Below are 24,568 nucleotides of genomic sequence, written 5' to 3'. Positions count from 1 at the left end.
AGCTAAAATGAGATAACATATGAGATAACAGAGCTTGGTGAATTAAGTACCCCAAATAGTAACTGTTGTTACTCTTATATTGTGTAACTTACTCTCTGGCACTGGCGTCAGAGACTTGAACTCTTAAGTACTGGCTGGTTCCTCTGTGACTAGACTGTTTTGCCCTGGGTGTGTGTCCTTTGGAGAGAAGCTGGTTGTGATGAATATTCTTCATTTTCTAGTGGCAGTGGTTGATTTTCTTGCTTGATGTCTGAAGATTAGACCTTTCTGATGAAGATGAACTGCTTTTCCTGTTTCTTTCAATTGAATTACCATTTTAAAACTAGTGATTGTTATTTATGCTTTTAATTTATTTCTTATGACTTGCTGGGCTTCTCTCTGGTGAAGGAAAAACTTTTTCATTTATTAGACACTGATGAGCTCGTACTGTGCATCAGACTGTGTGTGTGTGTGTGTGTGTGTGTGTGTGTGTTGGAGTTAGAAGAGGTAGAGAAAATTGGGGGGAAAATAAGCAAGGACGACTTAAGGTAGCTTCTGTTCTGTGGAGTTAAAACAGTCCAGTGGTAGAAAGAGACATTAAATAGATAACAGCACTGCATTTGATAAAGGCCAGGAAGGGTATGTGCTGAGAGCTCCAAGAGTCTGGGAAAGGGAGATAACTATTTTGAAGAGTGGGGGTGGGGTGGCAGCAGTTGAGGCAGGATGATAGATAAGTCTGGTGAGAAAGTGGGGAAGGAAGAAATTTGAAGGTAAGGAGGAGAGCATGCAAGAAAATACTAAAACTTGAGTATTTCAGTGGGTTGCAAGGAACTTATAGTATCATAAGAGAGGTGGGAGTGGCATGCAGGACTGGGAGTGAGGCTGATGTTTGACTAAGTTCATGGTCATATAGATGGGCTGAAGATGGGACCAGACAGTCCTCAGCCAACATGCTGTCACTGAGGACATTGACTTTCCATGATCAGAAATAGTATCTCAGTTTTCCTCTTGTTTCTACAGAGGCCGGAGTGAGTATCTAGGTAAGGAACTTCAAATAGGACACCCTAAGGGCTACAGTCGACTATTAAACAATACTTTCCCACGGTAGAAGCAATAATAGAGTTCATTTGGAAATCTTCTCTAGTGAGCTGTGGTGGGGTTGAGATTTGCTTCTATAATGACACAGATGTGAAAGAAATAACAACTTCTTTGTGGCTTAGCTGGTAAAGAATCCACCTGCAATGCCCAAGACCTGGGCTCCATCCCTGTGTTGTGAAGATCCCCTGGAGAAGGGAAAGGCTATCCACTCCAGTATTATGGCCTGGAGAATTCCATGGACTGTTTAGGGTTGCAAAGAGTCAGACACGACTGAGCAACTTTCACTTTTGCTGCTATAAAAAATAAAATTTAATCACAAGCCTCTGTGAAGGTGAGAGTGATGAGTTCATTTTGCTTTTTATGTCCTGTGTAAAAATCCGGTGCGTCTCCCCCAACTATGAAGGTTTTTCTCTTATGTTTTCTTCTGGATTTTTTTTTTTTTTTTGCATTCATGTTTAGATATGTTATTTTTTGTTTGTTTGTTTGTTTTTCTGATGAACATAGATGCAAAAATCCTTAACTAAATTCTAGCAAATAGCATCCAACAACGTATTAAAAAGATCATACATCATGACCAAGTGGGCTTTATCCCAGGAATGCAAGGATTCTTTAATATCCACAAATCAATGTAATACACCACATTAACAAATTGAAAGATAAAAACCATATGATTATCTCAATAGATGCAGAAAAAGCCTTTGACAAAATTCAACATCCATTTATGATAAAAACTCTCCAGAAAGCAGGAATAGAAGGAACATACATCGACATAATTAACGCTATATATGACAAACCCACAGCAAACATTATCCTCAATGGTGAAAAATTGAAAGCATTTCCCCTCAAATCAGGAGCAAGACGAGGGTGCCCACTCTCACCACTACTATTCAACATAGTTTTGGAAGTTTTGGCCACAGCAATAAGAGCAGAAAAAGTAATAAAAGGAATCCAGATAGGAAAAGAAGTAGATACGTTATTTTGAACTAGGTTTTATATATGGTGTAAGATAAGACTAGAGAGTCATTTTCTTCCCATATGAATTAACATGTGGGTTTATTTCTAGACTCTCTACTCTGTTCCACTAATCTAATATGCTAATATCACTCTTGGTTACTTTGGTTTTAGAGCAAGTCTTTGAAATAATTTAGTGTAATTCTTCAAATTTTGTTCTATTTTTTGAAAATTATTTAGTATTTTTTAGGTTCTTTGCATCTCTGTATGAGTTTTAGAATCAGCTTGTCAGCTTGAAATAAGGCTACTGATTGGGATTTCACTGAAACAACCCACTTGTATAGCTATGACATCTTCTCTGTCTACCGTGGAATGAATTTGCTCACTCACGCTTTCTCTCTCAGGCCTTTGTAAGCTTCTCTTAGCTTTGTTTTGTAGTTTTTAATGAGCAAATGAGGGGCTTTTCTGGTGGTTCAGTGGTTAAGATTCTGCATTCCCAATGCAGGGGACCTGGGTTTAATCCTTGGTCAGGGAACCAGTTGTCTGAGGAGGCCTTACAAATAGCTGAGAAGAGAAGCGAAAGGCAAAGGAGAAAGGGAAAGATGTACCCAATTGAATGCAGAGTTCCAGAGAATATCAAGGAGAGATAAGAAAGCCTTCTAAGTGAACAATGCAAAGAAATAGAGGAAAACAATAAAATGGGAAAGACTAGAAATCTCTTTAAGAAAATTGGAGATACCAAGGGAACATTTCATACAAAGATGAGCACAATAAAGGACAGAAACAGCAAGGACCTAACAGAAGCAGAAGAGATTATGAAGATATGGCAAGAATACACAGAAGAACTGTACAAAAAAGGTCTTAATGACCCAGATAACCACAATGGGATAGTCGCTCACCTAGAGCCAGACATCCTGAAGTATGAAGTCAAGTGGGCCTTAGGAAGCATCACTACAAACAAAGCTAGTGGAGGTGATGGAATTCCAGCTGAGCTATTTCAAATCCTAAAAGATGGTGCTGTGAAAGTGCTGCACTCCATATTCCAGCAAATTTGGGAAACTCAGTAGTGGCCACAGGACTGGAAAAGGTCAGTTTTCACTCCAATCCCAAAGAAGGGCAATGCCAAAGAATGTTCAAACTACCACCCAATTGCACCCATCTCACACGCTAGCAAAGAAATGCTCAAAGTTCTCCAAGCCAGGCTTCAGCAATATGTGAATGGAGAAACGCCAGATGTGCAAGCTGGATTTAGAAAAGGCAGAGGAACCAGAGATCAAATTGCCAAAATCAATTTGATCATAGAAAAAGCAAAGGAATTTTTTTTTTTTTTAAATCTGCTTCATTGACTACACTAAAGCCTTTGACTGTGTGAATCACAACAAACTATGGGAAATGGGAATACCAGACCACCTTACCTGTCTCCTGAGAAACCTATATGCAAGTCAAGAAGCAACAGTTAAGAACCAGACATGGAACAACAGACTGGTTCCAAATTGGGAAGGGAGTACATCAAGACTGTATATTGTCACCCTATTTATTTAACTTATATGCAGAGTGCATCATGTGAAATGCTAGACTGGATGACTCATAAGCTGGAATCAAGATTGCCAGGAGGAATATCAACAACCTCAGATATGCAGATGATACCACTCTAAAAGCAGGAAGTGAAGAGGAACTGAAAAAGAGAGTGAAAACACTGGCTTAAAACACAACATTCAAAACACTAAGATCATAGTATCCTGTCTTATCACTTCATGGCAAATAGGGAAAAAGTTGAAACAGTGACAGATTTTCTTTTCTTGGGCTCCAAAATCACTACGGACCATGACTGCAGCCATGAAATTAAAAGATGCTTGCTCCTTGGAAGAAAAGCTATGACAAACCTAAACAGTGTATTAAAAAGCAGAGACATCACTTTGCCAACAAAGGTGCGTCTAGTCAAAGCTATAGTTTTTCCAGTACTCATGTACAGATGTGAGAATTGGACCATAAAGTAGGCTGAGCACCAAAGAATTGATGCTTTTGAACTGTGGTGTTGGAGAAGACTTTTGAGAGTCCCTTGGACTGCAAGGAGATCCAACCAGTCCATTCTAAAGGAAATCAGTCCTGGGTGTTCATTGGAAGGACTGATGCTGAAACTGAAGCTCCAGTACTTTGACCACCTGTTATAAAGAGCTGACTCATTTGAAAAGACCCTGATGCTGGGAAAGATTGAGGACAAGAGGAGAAGCGGGGGGACGGAGGATGAGATAGTTAGATAGCATCATTGACTCAATGGACATGAGTTTGAATGAACTCTGGGAGATAGTGATGGACAGAGAAGCCTGGCGTGCTACAGTTCATGATGTTGCAAAGAGTCAGACATGACTTAGCGACTGTACAGTAATAATAGCAATGAGCAAATAATGTATACATTTGTTAAAATTATTTCTATGCATCTCATGGCTTTTGATGAAATATAATGTAAGGCAATACTTTAAAATTCCAATTTATAACTGTTCACTATAAAATTGTGCACAAGCCCCCATGTCCTTGTCTCTTGAAGTTAAATACTGACTCAGGATTTAATGATTGGTACATGTAAAGATGCAGAAACAAAGAATAACTGTTGGGCTGGGAAACTGGTAACAATTTAGGCTATAAATCCACCATATAATAGAATCATCAAATTATGTAGATAAAGAGCTGGCACACATTCCTAAGTTGTTTTACAGGAAGCAGACCCCCACCAGATGAAAACTGCTGGCCACCAGACCAGATTGACCTAGATTGGTTGAAGGTTGATGATATTTGAAACTTCACAATGATGCCAACCAATCCAAAAATTGTCCACAAGTTGATCGTGCTCTGTTCCTTGAACACTATAAGACTCCTTACTACCCCCTCCAGGGTGGGACACACAGTCTTGAGGGCATTAGCCTACTGTGCTGCCCTTTACCTGGCAAATCAATAAGAGCTATTCTTTTCTATTTAACCTAAAACCCCACTCTCATGTTTCTATTTGGCATGGGTGAATGGAGGCTGAATTTCAGCAACAACTACTAATATATAGAAATGCATTTGACTAATAAGAAAAAAAAATAAATTTCAGTTCACCAAAAGTAATAGTTTCTGCTCTTCAAAACTGAACCATTGAGAAATTAATGGGAAAGCCACAGGATAAGAAAAAATATTTCCAATAAATATGTCTACAAAAGAAAATACAAATAATTCTTATATCTCAAGATAAAAACCCAATTAAAAATGAGCATGCTGTTTTAACAGAAATATCACAGAAGAAGATATATAAATAGTTAATAAAACATGAAAAAATGGTTAATATCAATAGTAGTCAGAAAAGTACAAATTAAAGCTACAATGAGACTGCATTACACACCGAAGTTCTTTTTTTTTTTTTTTTTCACACTGGAGTTCTAATATGTGTGCTGTGCTAAGTCACTTCAGTCATGTCTGACTCTTTGTGACCCCAAGACTCCTCTGGGAGCATGGGATTTTCCAGGCAGGAATACTGGAGTAAGTTGTCATGCCCTCCTCAGAGCTCTAATGTATTACTGGTAATGTTACACAGCTATGTCAAAAAACAGTTTGGCAGTTTCTTCGAAGTTTAAATATACACTTACAATATGACTCAGCATTTCATTCCTAGGTATTTACTCAAGAAAATTAAAACGTATGTCCACAAAGGACTTGTATACAGATGTTAACAGACACTTTATTCATGATGGTCTAAAATTGAAAACAACCCTAATGTCCATCAACAGATAAATAAACTGTAATATATTCATAAAACAGATTACTATTCAGCAATAAAAAATGAGTCGGGTGCAGATATGCACAGCAACGTGAATAAATCTCAGAATATTATCATAAGTGAAAGAAGCCAGAAGCAAAATAGTCCATATTGTGTCATTCCATATTTATGAAGATATTGACTGGCAAAACTCATCTTTATCAACAGAGAGCAAATCTGTGGTAACGCGGTGCTGAGGTTGGTGGAGACTGACTGCAAAGGAGCATGAGAAAATGTTTGAGGTGATGAAAGAATGTTCTCTATCTTGATTATGGTGGTTGTGGTTACATGAGTACACTTGTCAAATGTCATCAAAATGTAGGCGTAAAATGGCTACATTTTACTGTATGTAAATTATACCTCAATCTAAAAAAGTTTCTAACAGGTTTTCCCATTTAGAGTAACCTCTTTCAGCACTTCCCTATTAGTCCAGTGGTTAAGACTCTGCACTTCCACTACTGGGGGTGGCAGATTTGATCCCTGGTCCAGGAAGTTCCATGGTCTTCCCAGGTGGTGCAGTGGAAAAGAATGTGCCTGCCAACATAGGGCATGAAAAAGACACAGGTTCAATCCCTGGGTCGGGAAGATCCCCTAAAGTAGGAAATAGCAGCCCACTCCAGTATTTTTGCTTGGAAAATTCCATGGACAGAGGAGTCCGGTGGGCCCAATCCATGGGGTCACAAAGAGTCAGACACAAGTGAGCGTGCACACACATGCACACGGGGAAGTTCCACATGCCGCTCATAGTGGCAAAAAAAAAAAATTCCCTCTTCCTTTCTTGGCATAGGCTTCTACTGTCCCTTCCTGTGTGGTGGGAACTTCCCCTGCAACACACTCCTGTGACTTCTTGTTTACAGATGGATTTATTCTGGATGGAATCCATTTCCTTGTTTCCCACAGTAAAAAAACAACAAGCATCGTCTACCAGGTATCTTAGATGTTGGGGGAGAGACACTTAACAATCAGTCAACTGGTTTAAAGTCTAGACATCCGTAATTTGATGGCTTATTTTTATAGATTAGGGACCAGTGACAGGAAGTGATTCACCCAGTGTCATGCAACTAAGCAGTGTCACTCAGACCCTGTCGTCTCGAATCCCACTCTTGGTATCTTTCTGCCACACACCTTTACCTCTCTTAAGGCAGGAAACCAATTTTAAAAGTACGGATACTACTGAAAGTTAAGACATTGGAAGTAAGAAAGGATTGAGGAAGAATAATGGAAAGTTAGAAACTACCCAAATAAGTGCCTTTTCTCTTTAACTATAAAATGTGCAGTTGTTCCAGTGATAGAAGGGATCACTCCAGAAAACTACTGAGGGCAGCGTGACAGATTTGCCCTACAAATGGAGTGCTTTATTTGAAGGTTATTGACTGTCAGCAAGAATTCTTTGCAAATGATTAGATTTTTGAAAGTAAAGTGGACAAAGTGAAATGGAACATATATCCCAAACTGAATTGTTTAAGGAGTGATCTTAGAGGAACATCATGATATAGAGCCTCTTTTGTTTCGATTCTTTTTTTCTGAAGCCAGAATGAAATGCGGAATGCAATTATATCTTAGTGGTTGGATGTCAAAATGAAATAAATGGAAGGCTGCTTGGAAAAATGAAGAATTGCCTGATGGAAATGTACTTTCTTTGCTTATAGTTTTAGGTATGCTCTTAACTCAATAAAGACGTTTCCATTATATTTCTGTCATATCAGGTGGGTTAATTATTTACAAGAAGCTCAGGCTAATATTCCAGGGGGAACAGGGACTGCTCCAAAGTTTCTAGGAAACTAGATTAGCTTTGTTTAACCTGTGCATCTCTTCTGAATACATACAAATCTGTTACATGACTTGTTTTGAAAGAGACTCACGTGTTGTTTTGTGAGCAGCCACATACTCCTCAGTTAACCCTGTGGTTAACCTCTCTCCTCAACCCACCCCACCCCCCCACTTCCCTTGGTCTTGGTCACTCACTCACATGAACGAGTGCTTAAGCTTTACCGTGGCTTGTGGACACAAATGCCCAATAACAGTTTTGAAGTCTGGAGGGCAGATGGGCAAGTGCACTGTCTAAACTCTACTAGAGTTCCTTATCTCCGCTTCAATTCAGATACAGTCTTGTCAGGTGAGTACTTTTGCTTCTGTGAGCTTCGGTATCATCATCGTGGAAGAGGGAAAACTGTGCCCATCTCTGAGACTTGTGAGGCTCCAGAGTGACTATTCATGAGGCACTATTAATAGTCTCACATACTGATGCTTTCAGAGGGGTCCTTTCTTCCCACCCTGGAACGCTATGAGGAGGTTCCATGGTCTGTGGTTTGGCCCAGCTTGACTCTAACCAACAGTCCTTTGCTTACTATACTGTTATTTACCCTTTTAATTTGGATTTATGCAATTATATTTTTAGAGAGACACTCACCAGTTAGTTCTTAATTTATAAGATGTGGGAACGCCAAAGAGAGGATGTCTAATTGAAACAAATGAAAATGGAATCATCTGGGGATAGCAGGGGCAAGGTAAAAGTTAATGATGTTTGATATCTTTATAAGGAAATGGGACATTTTATTTTGCCAGGGGCTGTTATCTTCCCTGTGTCTTTTACGGGATAATCACCTAATTTTTAGTGTATAGCATCAATAAATGATACAGTTATTTTTAGTCCTAGAGAAACCATACAAAAGAGATTTTTGTGTTCATATTTACACTGCAGGAGTAACCTGAAATATTTCAGAAAATTATATATATTATGGTATTGAATGCAGTTTTAAAAATTAATCATTACCACATGGACTATACAGTCCATGAAATTCTCCAGGCCAGAATACTGGAGTGGGTAACCTTTCCCTTCTCCAGGGGATCTTCCCAACCCAGGGATTGAACCCAGGTCTCTTACATTACAGGTGGATTCTTTACCAGCTGAGCCACAGGGAAGCCCAACTTAATTATACCATCCTACTATATTTCTTTCTGTATAGTCTTCCCACTCCATATGACACTTACAAGTATACAACTCTTATAGAAATTTTGCATGGCTTCCCTCACATTTTATACACAATTCTAGAGTTCTCTTTTTATTTTAACATTGTATATAACTGTTTCCCATATTACAGTATTATCTTTTTGTTTATAATTATAAAGCATTGTCTACTGTCCCATTTGTTTCATGTGTCATGATTCTCCAGACACTTCCCAGTTGTCAAGCATTTACATTGTTTTGGTTTTATATGTTATTCATAGCACAGCTATTATTGTTTTCTCATAGTGTTTAGCTTCTCTTGAGTTGTTTTCTTAGGCTAACTTCCCAGAACTGAGATTACTCTTCAAAGAATATGAATAACTTTCTAACTCTTGATCTGTTGCACTGTGTTGCTTTCCAAAGAGCTATTGCATCGCACTGCCTGTCTCAAAATGTTTCAACTGTGCTGGGCAGCATAAATGTCTCACACAGGCCATTTATGGGTAGATGGATCCATACTCTTACATTGGAAGACAATTTAACCTTGGGGACTATTTTAATGGAAAACCCTAGGAAGAGGCTAGGATTACCGAGGCAGATGTTTCTAAGCTCTGGCTTTTTCACTTGTACAACTGATTCTGTCGTTTCATGACACCTAATTGTGTCCAATTTGTGAGTTATTACATTCTGTGCATTTGTCGGCAAGTGTTGGTAGAATCTTGAGTGCTAGTCCTATTGAAAGTGCCAGAGAGCTAGACATAAAGCCTGCCACAAACATGACTCAGATGTGGCTGTTCAAGAAACTTTGATTTATAGCAACGCAGAACCGGCAGAAGAGGAAGATCTTATTGCCTCCAGGGACCCAGTAGGTGTTGTACATGAGTGAAACACCACAGAGATTGGGCAGTACAGGAGGTCAGGGGAGTCTGGAGGGGGATGCACAGGCCTTATCCAAAGGAGCAGTGCCATTCTTGACTCCAGCCGACGGCTGTCATGGTTGAATGCCAGACCAACATCTTCAGTGCTCTAAGTTTTTCAAGGCAGTTTGTGGATCTGGAGCTTTAGGTTTCTTAATTGATACAGCTGCTATAACAAAAATATCACAGACTGGGTTGCCTAAACAACAAATTGTTAGTTCTCATAGTTCTGCAGGCTGGAAATTCCAAGAGCAAGGAGCTGGCATATTCAAGGTCTGGTGAGAACCCTCTTCCTGGGTCATGTTTCTACTGTGACATCATATGGCAGAAGGGACAAAAGAGCTCTTTGGGGTCTCTTTTAAGAGGGCACTAATCCCATTCTGTAATAGCAGGGCCCTCATGACCTAATCATTTCCCAAAGGTCCCCATCTCCAAATATCATCCCATTGGAGAGTTCCCTGGCTGATTAAGTCAGTGACCTTAGGCATGTCAGGGGAATGCCAATGGTACCATTTAAAGAGCTGTATCTCTAGCTGCATCAGGCTGTAATTAATGTCATCCTACTGGTGTGCCTTCAGCAAGAATTACATGCATTTGATTAAATAAAAGTGTATATGAATTTATATCAAGGGTTGATGAAAGTTGGTGGAAACAGTGTCAGGCGTTGTTAGGAAAAGACTGATTCATATTCCATTTTTGCTGCTTGATAGTGTTAATAATAGGGAAATTACTGACTCTCTCTAGTCTGAGCTGCTATATATTTAAAATAGGGATAGTAATACCTACCATCTGTGGTTGTTGTGGGCTTTCCTGTTGGCTCAGATGGTAAGGAATCTGCCTACAATGAAGGAGACCTGGGTTTGATCCCTGTGTGGGGAAGATCCCATGGAGAAGGGCATAGGTACCCTAACAGTAATCTTGCCTGGAGAATTCCATGAACAGAGGAACCCGGCAGGAGGAGTCCATAGGGTTGCAAAGAGTGGGGACATGACTGAGCAACTAAAACATACACCTATGGTTATCATAAAAGTTAAATGAGATACTGCCTATAACCATACATCATAGCAGCGTGGCCTATCGAAATGGTCTGAACAGCTACCTCCATGCTGTTTTTGCTTAGCCCAGGGTTTTGGCTATGACTCTGTCCCCAGCCCGGGGCTTTCCAGATGGCTCAGATGGTAAAGAATCCACCTGCAATGCAGGAGACCTGGGTTCCATCCCTGGGTGGGGAAGATCCCATGGAGAAGAGCGTGGCTACCCACTCCAGTATTCTTACCTGGAGAATTCCATGGACAGAGGAACCTGGCAGGCTACAGTCCATGGGGTCACAAACAGTTGAACATGATTTCCAAGTCAGGAAAGGAATACATCAAGGCTGTATATTGTCACCCTGCTTATTTAACTTACATTCAGAGTACCTCATGGGAAATGCCAGGCTGGATGAAGCACAAGCTGGAATCAAGATTGCTGGGAGAAATATCAATAACCTCAGATACACAGATGATACCACCCTTATGGCAGAAAGTGAAGAAGAACTAGAGCCTCTTGATGAAAGTGAAAGAGGAGAGTGAAAAGTTGGCTTAAAGCTCAACATTCAGAAAACTAAGATCATGGCTTCCGGTCGATCACTTTATGGCAAATAGATGGGGAAACAGTGGAAACACTGAGAGACTTTATTTTTTTGGCCTCCAAAATCACTGCAGATGGTGACTGCAGCCATGAAATTAAAAAGACGCTTGCTCCTTGGAAGAAAAGCTATGACCATCCTAGATAGCATATTAAAAAGCAGAGACATTACTAACAAAGGTCCATCTAGTCAAAGCTATGGTTTTTCCAGTAGTTATGTATGGATGTGAAAATTGAACTATAAAGAAAGCTGAGCACCGAAGAATTAGTGCTTTTGAACTGTGGTGTTGTAGAAGACTCTTGAGAGTCCCTTGGACTGCAAGGAGATCGAACCAGTCCATCCTAAAAGAGATCAGTCCTGAATATTCATTGGAAGGACTGATGTTGAAGCTGAAACTCCAATACTTTGGCCACCTGATGCGAAGAACCACCTCATTTGAAAAGATCCTGATGCTGGGAAAGATTGAAGGCAGGAGGAGAAGGGGATGACAGAGAATGAGATGGTTGGATGGCATCACCGACATGATGGACCTGAGTTTGAGTAAGCTCCGGGAGTTGGTGATGGATAGGGAAGCCTGGCATGCTGCAGCCCATGGAGTTGCAAAGAGTCGGACATGACTGAATGACTGAACTGAACAATATTTTCACTTTTCACTTTCACTGCCCCCAGCCCAGTGATTAGCAATATTAGCATTTCAGATAATAATTTTGACTTTCTGTCAATCAGTAGACTGAATATTTGTACCAATGCTGCTCTTCTAGTACTTCTGAAGATTTGTCCTCTCCAGCCGTTCACTCCATCTCCTTTGTCTGTCTCCCCACATTCACAGGATGGCTAATTAAGAGGAAGAAGGGGCCCTTCTGAGTCTTGAAAATGAGCAAATTTAAGAGGTCTATCTACATGGAGTCACTCTTGTCTTGGGCTCACTATCTTTGTTCTGCGTTTGCTCTTTGAACTCAAAGACTGCCAATTTGTTCCCATAGCTTCAAAGAGGCATGCTTGCAAGATTTTACTGTGTGCCATTTTCTTGAGAAAGTCGTGATTTTAAAGTAAAATTAAAATTTAAATTGGTTTGTCTATAATTTATCAGGTGGTGCATGGTCTGTGTTCACCAAACAATACATGCTTGGCCATACTTGGCATAATGTTTCATATAATTAATATTACTTAAAAAATTTCTTCTGTTGATCATAATAAAATTCTACCCAAAATTGGTGATTGGCTCAATCCAATGGAAAAATCACCTGTTAAAACTCTTTTATTTAGTTGCATAAAGAATTCGTGCTTAACTCTAATTCAGAAGCTTACTGGACCTGCAGCTGATCTCACAGTTCTTATGAGACCAAACCCAGGCCTAGCTTAGCTGGGTGCATGGCTCAGGGTCTCCCAAGGCTGCAGAGTGTCAGCCCGACTGTGTTCTCTACTGGAGGCTCAACAAGGGGAAAATCTGCTTCCAAGCTCACTTGGCATGGTGGCAGAATTCATTTCCTTTCTGTTGTAGGACAAAGAGCTTTAGCTTTTTGCTGTCACTTTAGCTTTTGGGGGCTGTCCTCAGATGCCATAGGCTGTCTATGGTTCCCTGCCACGTGGCCCTCCCCGTGGCAGCATGTAACATGGCAGCTTCCTTTTTTAAGGCCCATGAAAGAGCAAGCAAGTCAGCTAGCCAAGAGTGAGGCTTCTTTAAAAAAAAAAAACAACTATTAGATATAACATATATTTTTAAAAATATTTATTGATTTCTTTATGACTCTGCTGGGTCTTCGTTGCTGCATGGGCTTCTCTCTAGTCGTGGCGGGTGGGGGCTACTCTCTATCTGCGTTGCAGTGATCTTTGTTGCAGAGCATGGGCTCTACGGCTCAAGGGCTTCAGTAGTTGTGGCTCATGGGCTTAGTGGTTCTGTGGCATGTGGAATCTTCCCAGACCATTGATTGAGCCTGTATCTTCTGCAGTGGCAGGCGGATTCTTGACTACTGAGCCATCAGGGAAGCCCAGGTCTGAGTCTCACTCAGCATGAACTGATCACCCCTGTCCCATCACATGTGCCATATTCTGGTGAGAAGGGAATCGTAGGTCCTGCCAAAATGCAAGGGAAGGGATTACACAAAGAACAGAGCAGCAGGAGGTGACACCATCGGTATGGCTTAGAAGGTCCCCAAGGAGATGTGTGTGTGCCTTGCGCGCCACCGAATCTTTGGTGTCCAGAATAATGCCTAACATTTATTAGATACTCCATAAGTGTCAGTATTTGCATTAATGAATCAATGTTGCAGATATTATTTCTTTGAATTGTGCATTGCTAATTTCCTCCCCCACCCAAGTCTATGGTTTACCTTTTGGTTGTATTTGTTACATGTTTTGATGTATATAAATGTTGACAAATCAACAAAAGTTTCCCTTAATTTGTTGATATCACTTTACATCTCAGGGAGTCCTTTTCCCACCCAAAGATCAGATAAATGTTTGCCTGTATTTTCACCTAGATTTTAAATTACTTTTTTTCCCATGTAATTCTGATCTATCTAGAAAGTCAAAAATTAAATGGAGAGTTATAACAGGATGTAGTAAATAACCCTTTTTTCCCATCCATCCCTCTTTGCTACCTTATTTAGTTTTATTGAATTATTATGAACTAGTTTCTGGGCTTTCTATTATGTTTCATTATTTTTCATTCTCATTTCAGTTTTTTCCATCTAAGAATTATAGCATTCTTGGTCAGAAATGCCAAAGCAGTTACTGTCAGAATCATTCAGTATAATAATTAAGACATAGCTTAAGCTGTTGAAGGACTCCAGCATAGAGAGCTGGCATGGTAACCCACTCAGTATTCTCGCCTGGAGAATCCCATGGACAGAGGAACCTGGTGGGCTACAGTCCATAGGGTAGCAGAGAGTCAACACAACGGAAGCCACTTAGCACAGCACAGCACAAATACAGCTGAAGCATATTTACCTTTGGCATAATAGTGAGTAGGTGAAACCCAGAGTGGGAGAGGCACCTCTTCCCCACAGAGTCACTTGAGAACCCAGGCTCATCCTGTCCTGAAGCTCTGCCAGCCCCTAGGGCAATGTCCAGGCATGTATGGTTGGAGCTGTCTCATCTCCTCATCCATGTTCCAGTCTGTGGAAAAGAAGTGGTGCGTGTCTTGAGACATCCTTTGCCTTTGAGCTGAGCAACCAGAAGTGGCATGTATTATTTTGCTCACATCCCTTTAGTCTAACTAAACCACATTGCCACATCTACCTTCAAGGTATGGAAAATAGTTTAAACAGCTATCCTAGATTTGACTTGGAAGTTAAGAGGATCTGTTATTAAAAAGAAGATGAGGGATGGGTTCCAAGAACAACTAATGGTCTTTGCTGCAGTCCAGTTTTCATAGTCACAAATACTCATATTTAAGAGCAAGGTAATAATCATTTTCAGCAAGTGAAAAACTATCTTTGGATATTGCAATGAAATGCAGATATGTCCTGATTTTTTATTTTAGATGGCCAGTAACCCATGTGCCAGGTAGCACTCTATGCCAATCTTGAATGCCAACAGGGAAGTCATTGGACGGCAAAACTTTTCAAGATCATAACTGGGCTGTTGGAGTAACTTGGAAAAGAAGAAAAAGGAATTGAAAGCATGGCAAAAGTCAATAGAGCTCGGTCTACCTCCCCTCCTGATGGAGGCTGGGGCTGGATGATCGTGGCTGGCTGTTTCCTCGTTACCATCTGCACCCGAGCAGTAACCAGGTAGGTGGGACTTTCTTCTTCTTCTTATGATCTGGCTTGTCTTTTTTCCTAACTAAGCTTCATTCTATCTCTGAACCTGTCATTGTGAAAATAAATGTGTGTATGTGTGTTATGTGTGTGTGTGTTTCCTTTGACTGCTCAGATACCTTCTTCTTTGCAAGGAATGTCATTTTCTGACACTTAGAAGTCCTGGATAGTGATCTCTTTTTATAATATCTGACCTATAAACCTGGGGTTTTAGGACATTTTTGACTAAATATCATGGCTATTGACAGACATTTATTTTCATAAGCAGTTCATCCCACAAAGGATAAATATATAAGCTCAAAATAGCCACGAGAGCCTCTCAGCTCACCAGAATACCGAGCCATGGGAAGCTTAAAGCCTAAAATTGAAATTCTTTTGCTTCATTTTGCACTTGGCTGTGGTAGTGGAGGCTGAACTCTAGGTTGAAGGAGAGAAACAGCACAAATGCAGGAATTCTTTCATCTCTTTCGGTCATGGGTCCTCTTTTTCTTATACTCAAGGACATAGTGTTGAATATACTTGCATTAAATGCCCATACATTGAGATGCATTCATCTCATTTACATTTGGATAAATATACACTTGAAATCTGCATGTGCCAGCTCTTTCCTCTAGAGGTGCCTTTGTTCAGACTGAACTCTCTTCTCTGGCAACTCTCCCTAGGCTGCTCTACATAACTTTACCTGATGGCATCATCCATAAAAGCATCGACATGTTCCCCATAACAAACAGATAATGCAGGAAAGAAGCAGTGTTTCTTTCTGCTACAATAAGGTTTTGTTATGTGTCATCATAAACTGTAGATTTATTTAAAATAATGTGATGGTTGAGTCTGATTTTTCTACCATCTATTTTATGGATCCTGTGTTCTGGGAGTGAGGAGGTCATAGAGTTAAAAGGAATCTTTCATCTTGGTTCTTCCATGTGGAAGCTTTCATCATTCATTTGAGCATTTAGTCAATAGTTTATCTATTTTATATATAATTTGATGAGAGGAAAGTTCTGGAAGTGAGCTTGGTGCTTTATAAGAAGGGCGGCTAGAAATTAAAAAAGAGGCTTGTGGCTGGCAGCACAGACTTGTCTTCAGAGGTTCCTGGGAGAGGCTGAGAGTAGGGTCCTTGAGCAGAATAAGCTTGGAGGAGAAAAGTATGATGCACCAGGAAGCAGCCGAGAGAACAAAAGACAGAGGCAAGGAGAACAGCCTACACGGGGGTTTGTCAGTTCAGAGGATCAGTGCCTATTGGGCAATTAATTCATTTTTCCACTTTTTTCAAGTTTTATTAAGAAATAATCAACCATAGTCACGATATAAGTTCAAGGCATACATATTGATGATTTTTTATTGAAGTATGTTTGATTTACAGTGTTGTGTTAGTTTCTGATGTACAGCAAAGTGAAAGTGTTAGTCACTCAGTTGTGTTCGATTTTGTGACCCCATGGACTGTAGCCCGCCAGTCTCCTCTGTCCATGGAATTCTCCCGGCAAGAATACTGGAGTCGGTCACCATTTCCTTCTCCAGGGGATCTTCCCCACCCAGGGATCGAACCTGTGTTGCAGGTAGACTCTTTACCAACTGAGCCACCAGGGAAGCCTATTCTTTTCCATTATGGTTTATTGCAAGATATTGAATGTAGTTCCCTGTGCTATACAGTTGGACCTTATTGTTTATCTATTTTATATATAGTAGTTTATAAGCATGATGATTTGATTTACATATATTATAGGTTCAGCTAACATCCATCTTCTCATATAACTACACTGAAAAGGAAAGAAAGAAGAAAAGAGAAAAAACATTTCTCCTCCTGAAGAGAACACTTAGAATGTATTCTTTTAACATCTTTCCTGTATATCATACGATAGTGTCAGCTGTAGTCATCATATTGTACATGACATCCCTACTACTTATTTATCTCATAACTGGAAGTTTGTATTTTTGACCACCTTCCACCAGTCCCCTTTCCCCCACACTCTGTCTGGTAACCTCAAGTCTGATCTCTTTTTATATGAGTTTGGTTATTGTTTTAGATTCCATATATGAGTAAGATCATACAGTATTTGTTTTTCTCTGTTTAACTTATTTCACTTAGCAGAATACCTTCAAAGCCGTTTCATATTGTTGCAAAGTGGTAGGATTTCTTTGTGTTTTTTTCCTGGCTGAATAATATTCCATTGTATATACACACCACACCCTCTTTATCCATTTACCCATCTGTGTCTTGGCGATTATAAATCATGCTGCTGTGAGCATGGGCATACAGATATCTTTTCTCATTAGGGCTCTCATTTTCTTTGGATCTATTCCCAGCAGTGGGATTGTTGGATCCCATACTGTTTTCTATGGTGGCTGTACCAATTTACAGTCCCTTCAACAATGCACAAGGGTTACCTCACTGAAAAATAGGTACTTAAGATTTCATATAGATGAATCCATAATGTATTTAAAGTGTTCTTATTGATGGACATTTATATTTTCTCCTGGCTTTTGCTTTACAAATAATGCTACCATTATAACCTACCATTAAATCTACCATTTAAAAATCATATTTCACTCTTGCCTTGTAACTGGTGGTGCTTTTTTTTTTTTCCATTTATTTTTATTAGTTGGAGGCTAATTACTTTACATCATTACAGTAGCTTTTGTTATACACTGAAATGAATTAGCCATGGATTTACATGTATTCCCCATCCCAGTCCCCCCTCCCACCTCCCTCTCCACCCGATCCCTCTGGGTCTTCCCAGTCCACCAGGCCCAAGCACTTGTCTCATATACCCAACCTGGGCTGGTTATCTGTTTCACCCTAGATAATATACATGTTTCAATGCTGTTCTCTCAAAACATCCCACCCTCGCCTTCTCCCAGAGTCCACAAGTCTGTTCTATACATCTGAGTGGTGATGCTTTTTTACACATAAAATTTATAAAAAGCTTAAGGTTGTGAAGGCTTTCTTGTTATTTGTTCCCTGTGGTTGTTAATGTGCATTGATTACCTGTTTTTGCTTCAAGATGTCTTATTACCAAACACATTATCTATAGTAATAAACTCATTTCATTGTGGAATTACATGACATTCTATTAGTAACTTGAAAGATTGAATTGGAGTTGATACTTGAAAAGCAATGTTTGTTTAATGGAAACCCCTAGCTCTGAGACCTATTTTTCTCAAATTCTTCTGGGGCTAAATTAACTTAATTGCAATAGATGTCTAGAGTCCTGTGAAACAGGACTTATAGCAACAGCTCAATTCCTGTAAATAATTGCTCATGTTACCTGAGCACTTACTCTGTGTTTGTTGGCATTATTCCAAACAAATTTTCATTGATTAAGTCATTTAATCCTTATAATAATACACAGAGGTTGAATAATGTGTCCAAATCACATGGTGAGTAAGTGACAGTGCTTTTAACCACTAGACTGCACTGCCCAGTGGATTACTTACAGTGCTGACTTAGTGGATAACTTCATCAACCAGGAATAAAATGTCTTTACCAAATATCAGATGTAGTCAGCTTCCAGTTCTCCAGGAGCCAGAGAAGAATTTTATAGCACAGTGACAAGATAGAGGCAGCGAATATGTTGACCCCTTGAGAGAAAGTATCTTTGAGAATGATATAGCAAACACCGCTTGGATGATATCATGAACAAAACCTACTAACCCCTGAAGGCTGTTCAGGGTTGTTAGCTATTACAGCACAATCTAATCCAGTCTGACTGTTATAGTCTTGCTTCTCCAAATGCTTAATTTATAGATGAGGAAATCAAGACCCTGAGAGATTTAGAAGCTTTTTGGAACTCTCAGTTATTCAGCATGGGAATCAGAGGTCAGAAACTAGTTCTGCTGACATCTGTCAGATGCCCAAATATTCCAAGGGACAGCAAAAATAATTTGGGGTGAGAAGCACCTGTGCTGCCAATAAAATTTGTTTTCTTTAAGGTCATGCCTGTGTTTGCTTGTGTGTGTGCTCAGTCCTGTCTGACTCTTTGTGACCTCATGGGCTATAGCCCTCCAGGCTCCTCTGTGCATGGGATTTTCTGGGCAAGAATACTGGAGTGGGTTGCCATTTCTGCCTCCAGGGGATCTTCCCCACCCAGGGATTGAACCTGCATCTCCTAAGTCTTCTGCATTGACAGGCAGATTCTTTACCTTTGAGCCACCAGGGAAGCCCCTTTCATGGAAACTTCCTGATTCTCAAGTCACCACTCCCAATGGAGCAAAAATGAGATTAATTACTCAACTGAATATCCATTGAGCTTTAGGCTTATTTATATATTTTATATTTCTGCAATATGTGCTTTCATCATTGTGCATCACCCCTCTTGGTGGCCTCTCAATTCTTAAGAGGCAAACACCTCTGGCATCAAAACTTGGGTGAAGCCTGTCAAAAGCCAATGTGCATGCCTATAATTCTCAGCTTCTGGAAAAATCTAAGCCTAAGTACCTTTATTCTTGTCTGCTATTCTTCCTCATTCAAAAAAATATTTATAGAGAGAATTCCCTGGTGCTCTAGTGGTTAAGACTCCTAGTTTTCACTGTTTGTGTTTAGAAGGCATAAATCATAAAACTTTACCATCTAAAAAGTTCTATGGTCCTTTCCTTTTGGAGAACAAAGGAAAGGACAACAATAATCCCTCTCATATTTCATAAAAGTCACAGTCATTTGGAAGCCTGTGTATGTAGTTATTAAATTTTATCTCTGATAAGCCTACTCACATGTTTAGGCAAGAATCTCAAGTGTTACTTTTGAATTTTGCATGCCAACAGTTTGATATGACTAATCATATCAGTTGGAAAAAAAGCATCAAACAGAAAACAAAATGACAATAGAACAAGATTTTAAAAAAATTACAAGAGACAAACATAGCCCCACAGATACTAAATTTCCCAAAAATATTTAGTGGAGAGAAGACACTTCCACAAGTGCTGATCTTCATCTATCCTCTGCACATCAAACTCTACCCCAGGACCTTTGGGACTTAGAATTTAGCATCCTATCCCATCCCTCTTCTCTTTCCTATCACCAGGACTGGCAACATAATTGCAGGACCCAGTGCTAGAGGAAAATGCAAGACCTCTTGTCCAAAAGGGAGGAAAGAAAGGGCTGGTAAATATACTAAAAGGGCTTCCCAGGTGGCTCAGTGGGAATCTGCCTGCCAATGCAAGAGACTTGGGTTTTTGTTCCCTGGGTTGGGAAGATCCCCTGGAGTAGGAAGTGGCAACCCACTCCAGTATTCTTGCCTGGGAAATCTCTTGGACGAGGAGCCTGGTGAGTTTCAGTCCATGGGGTTGCAAAGAGTCAGACATGACTTAGCGACTGAGCACAGACTTATGCACACAAAAATGTACTAAAATAGGAAGCTTTTCCTTTTTCAGTGGTCTGTCTTGATTTTTCATGATGCTTTTATGATGTTTCATGAGTTTTTTCTTTAGTGTTGTTCTGAGTAAAGAAAAATGGAAGCTAGCACAGATCTACTGATCATATTAATATTACCAGTAGCCCTATCTTTTTCTCTCCTTCTGTGTCATCATTTTCAGCATACGGGATCAAATAACACAGAGAAGCAACATGAGTAACAAAGCATCTGATAGGAACCCTTGACCCTTTGTGTTTCTTACAGCATCACTGCCTTCTGCGTTTGAAGCAAGTTTTGGTTTGAAAGGAAAGCCTGGTCTCTCTTCCTCCCCTATGTCCGTGATCACTCAGTTGTAGGTGCAACACACTTACCTTGTACTCAGTCTGAGCCTTACTGGACTCCCACACAAGAGTCTACTGAAGTTTTGTGCCTTGGAGCATCTCTAAGGACTGCAGACTGAAGAATCTGTGGCTCTTCTTTGCTCACATGTATGCTTCGTTGTCCCAGTGGACTTCACCTACAAAACACAACTTCAAAGATAAAATTATAAGGAATTTTAAGACAGTGACAGCTGAGTTAAACCAAGTTTTATGCCTCTAAGTGTCAGATTCTGTGCAATTGTATAGGTTGTAAACCATAAAACCAGACCTGCCTAACACCACTGTCCTCATGCTTCCTAATTCTCTTCCCTCTTCTTTAATTTTCCCATCTACTCACCTTCACTTCCAACAGCAACTGGAGAGTCAGGGAGAATAAATAACAGGTTACTAGGGGCTGTTGAAGCAGAAGGAGCTGGAATGTAAGGCCTGTCCCAGGAGACAGATACCCTCCTATCTCATCCCCAGCTGCAAGGCCTGATTTCTTTCCCTGCTATCATGGAGCTCTAAAAGCTTCCTGGCCTGCATTAGGACACCCTGCTAATCTGTGTGAAGTTCCTTCTGAGTTGTACAATGGTACAGACTGTTATTTCTGACTCACTTATGTCTTGTTTTTCCTAAGTAATTCTCTATTTTTCAACATAAAAAAGTCTCTGTCTCTTTGTTTCTGTCTCTGTATATATACTCTCATATATATGTATATGCACACACACATAAGTTTCTGTATAAGAAATATTCACTGTCAAATAATTCAAAGTGCAAAACAAAATAAAAAACATTTACAACATCACCATGCACATTTAATGGCTGGATACATTTTGGTTTATATGCTTTGAGGCTTTTTTTGTTTACATCAACTGTGTTTTTATAACAATAAGCCCTTTCTACATGAACTATTTTGTAATTTACTTTGTTTCCTAACATTATATTGTGAATTTATTTCCAAGTCAATAAATACAAATCAAATACCTAATAAATATTTCATTTTATTGATATGCTATAAGTTACTTAAGCAGCCCCTCAGTTCAGTTCAGTTCAGTTCAGTCACTCAGTCCTGTCTGACTCTTTGCAACCCCATGGACTGCAGCATGCCAGACTTCCCCATCCATCACCAGCTCCTGGAGCTTGCTCAAACTCATGTCCATCGGTGATACCATCCAACCATCTCATCCTCTGTCATCCCCTTCTCCTCCTGCCTTCAATCTTTTCCAGCATCAGGGTCTTTTCCAGTGAGTCAGTTCTTCGCATCAGGTGGCTAAAGTATTGGAGCTTCAGCTCCAGTATCAGTCCTTCCAATGAATATTCAGGACTGATCTCCTTTAGGATGGACTGGTTGGATCTCCTTGCAGTCCAAGGGACTCTCAAGAGTCTTCTCCAACACCCCAGTTCAAAAGCATCAACCCTTCGGTGCTCAGCCTTCTTTATGGTCCAGCTCTCACATCCATACATGACTACTGGAAAAACCATAGCTTTGACTAGACGGATCTTTGTTGGCAAAGTAGTGTCTGCTTTTTAATACACTATTTAGATTTGTCATAGCTTTTCTTCCAAGGAGCAAGTATCTTTTAATTTCAGTCCCTTTTCAATTCAGTGTGTTTTAATTTTAAACCAGTCCCTACTGGTGAACAAACAGGTTGGTGACAACATTTGACTATTATAAATAGTTATCCACAATACATGTGTATCTTTTTTTTGTATTATTATTATCACCATCATCTGTTTATTAACTTTGGTTAAAACCTAGCAGTGAAATTTCTGGGTGATGTATAACAGTTTATTGTCAAATCTGAACTTGTACAGCCGTCTCTTATAAGCTACAGATGTTAATGAACACTAAGATGAGTAAGAATCCATGTGTTTGACCTGCCATCTTTTCCATAAGAGTTTTCCTACAGCAGCGATCTTCACATCTACTCGGCTTCACAGCCCCTCTAGTGAATGAACACTTGTTCTTATCCCTTAGAAAGTCCAATGGTTAGCTTCTGATTTCCCACTTATTGTGGAACAACAATGTATCATTGAAAATCAATCAAAATCAATTAAAACCCTTACAGACTGGAACAGCTGATTGAACCAAAACTTGAAGTTCTAGTTCAAATCTATATTCATTGTGTTTTTTTTTGTATAAAATACTTGCACTTTTTTTCAGATGTATTTCAATTTTTTTTGTGGAGTTCCAGACATACTTCTCTCAGGATTATGCACAGACAGCCTGGATCCATTCCATTGTAGACTGTGTGACCATGCTCTGTGGTAAGTATCTCCTGGGATAGACAATTACTGACTCCCTTTGAACTGTACATAACAGTGACCTTCCACTGTCTTTGATGGCCTGTTTTACTGAGTAGAAGGGCTATGGTAAAAATTGACTAAACCTATGTAAAGAGAAAAATATGATCTTGCCTTTAACCAAACTCAACCAGACATGCTGTTGGAATTAATGTTCTTGGTTGATGTCAGATGGACCAGGTGGTGAGTACAGTCAGTTGCATACTTACCATTTGGTTCTTCCATATAAAGTTAGAGAGCCAGGCATTGCAGGACTTGTTCTGATTTTGGATGCAGGTAACTATACACTATACACTGTGTCTTCTTGTCCCCTTATTTTCCAGTCATGTAGACAACCATAGAAGGCACTGTGAGTCATTTTAATGCAGTCTCCTTAAATAAGTGCTAATAATATGTGCATCACGCCTCAAGTTTGGTTTTCACTCTCATTGCTTCCCAGAGGGTTCAAAATTTGGCTCACTGATTCATTTTTCATGCATAAGTTTTCATTCTTAGAGAAGTGTTGTGGAAGAATAGAATGTTGCAATCATAAATAAGCATATTCACAATGGCTATAATATCCTTCCAGAACCACAAAGGTGCTATATATAATGTGTGGAGTGGTCTCAAGATTCATGGAGTCTCTCATTCCATCTGTACAGTAAAGAGAAACTAACCTTGAGATTTTTCTTTCTGAAAATTTCCAACCAATTTTATTGAATGAGTGTCATAGAAATTTTATGAGATTGGGTCAAATTGAAATGATCTATTTGCAGGCTTGACCAACTTAATCTTTGCATTTATTGACTCCCGTATATATTTTAAAAAACTGTTATCTCTTCAGGCTGTATCTTGGTGGCAGAAGAAAATACTATATGGTTTAGTAACACATAAATAGCATCACTATTCCATTCTAGGTACTGATTCATAGTTGTACTTTCAAAATGTACATAATCAGGAACTGGTTGATTTGTTCTGATGTAGTTCCTTGGTTGGAAGGAATTTGAGTGCAATTCTAGATTTCACAAGACCACTAAGTTGACGTTACTGATAACTGGAAGGTCAGAAGGGATTAAAAAATCATAACTCGGGCTTTCTAGCCTATCTTTTTAATTTAAAATGGTAAGATGATCACATGATTTTCAGGGTCAGATGAGTAGTCATTGTGTTTGTGTGGGCCCGTGCTCATGGCAGAGAGAACTGCCATGTTTATCTTTCATGGAGGATGCAGGTGACTCATTTCTCCCACTGTTATCTTTTGGAGAATATTTATAATCCCCCAAAGAAGAATAAATGGCCTTCAGTGGCCACTGTGATCACAATGACCATGTGAACCATTGAGCTAAAGCAGGGTCACGTTAGATGCAGTGTATTTAAATTCTATTCAAGGCCTTGAGTCCTCTTGTACCCAGTTACTACATACCCGCTTGCTCATCTGGCGACATTAATTGAGTTCAGAGTATGGACAAGAGGCTGCAGAATCACATCTGGGACATCCCTTGGGG

The 24,568-nt window shown here is 39.7% G+C and overlaps 1 protein-coding gene across 6 annotated transcripts in view; it reads left to right on the top strand.

Moving 5' to 3' along the window:
• Window positions 1-24,568, top strand: part of SLC16A12 (solute carrier family 16 member 12) — a 113,849-nt gene that overhangs the window by 68,836 nt on the left and 20,445 nt on the right. For 5 of the 6 annotated variants that reach the window (XM_070470634.1, XM_070470632.1, XM_070470628.1 and 2 more), the window contains 2 exons: window positions 14,794-15,043; window positions 22,945-23,048. In XM_070470634.1, the coding sequence (XP_070326735.1) occupies window positions 14,934-15,043; window positions 22,945-23,048 (214 nt within the window). In that variant the 5' untranslated portion in view covers window positions 14,794-14,933. Of the gene's footprint in view, window positions 1-13,183; window positions 13,432-14,793; window positions 15,044-22,944; window positions 23,049-24,568 lie in introns of those variants that run through there. The other variant, XM_070470631.1, reaches the window with a different exon arrangement.

This window comes from Odocoileus virginianus, chromosome 7 (assembly GCF_023699985.2).
Source record: "Odocoileus virginianus isolate 20LAN1187 ecotype Illinois chromosome 7, Ovbor_1.2, whole genome shotgun sequence".
Lineage (NCBI taxonomy): Eukaryota > Metazoa > Chordata > Mammalia > Artiodactyla > Cervidae > Odocoileus > Odocoileus virginianus.
The sequence above is the reverse complement of the archived record's forward strand: the minus strand, read 5'-3'. Positions and strand labels throughout refer to the sequence as shown.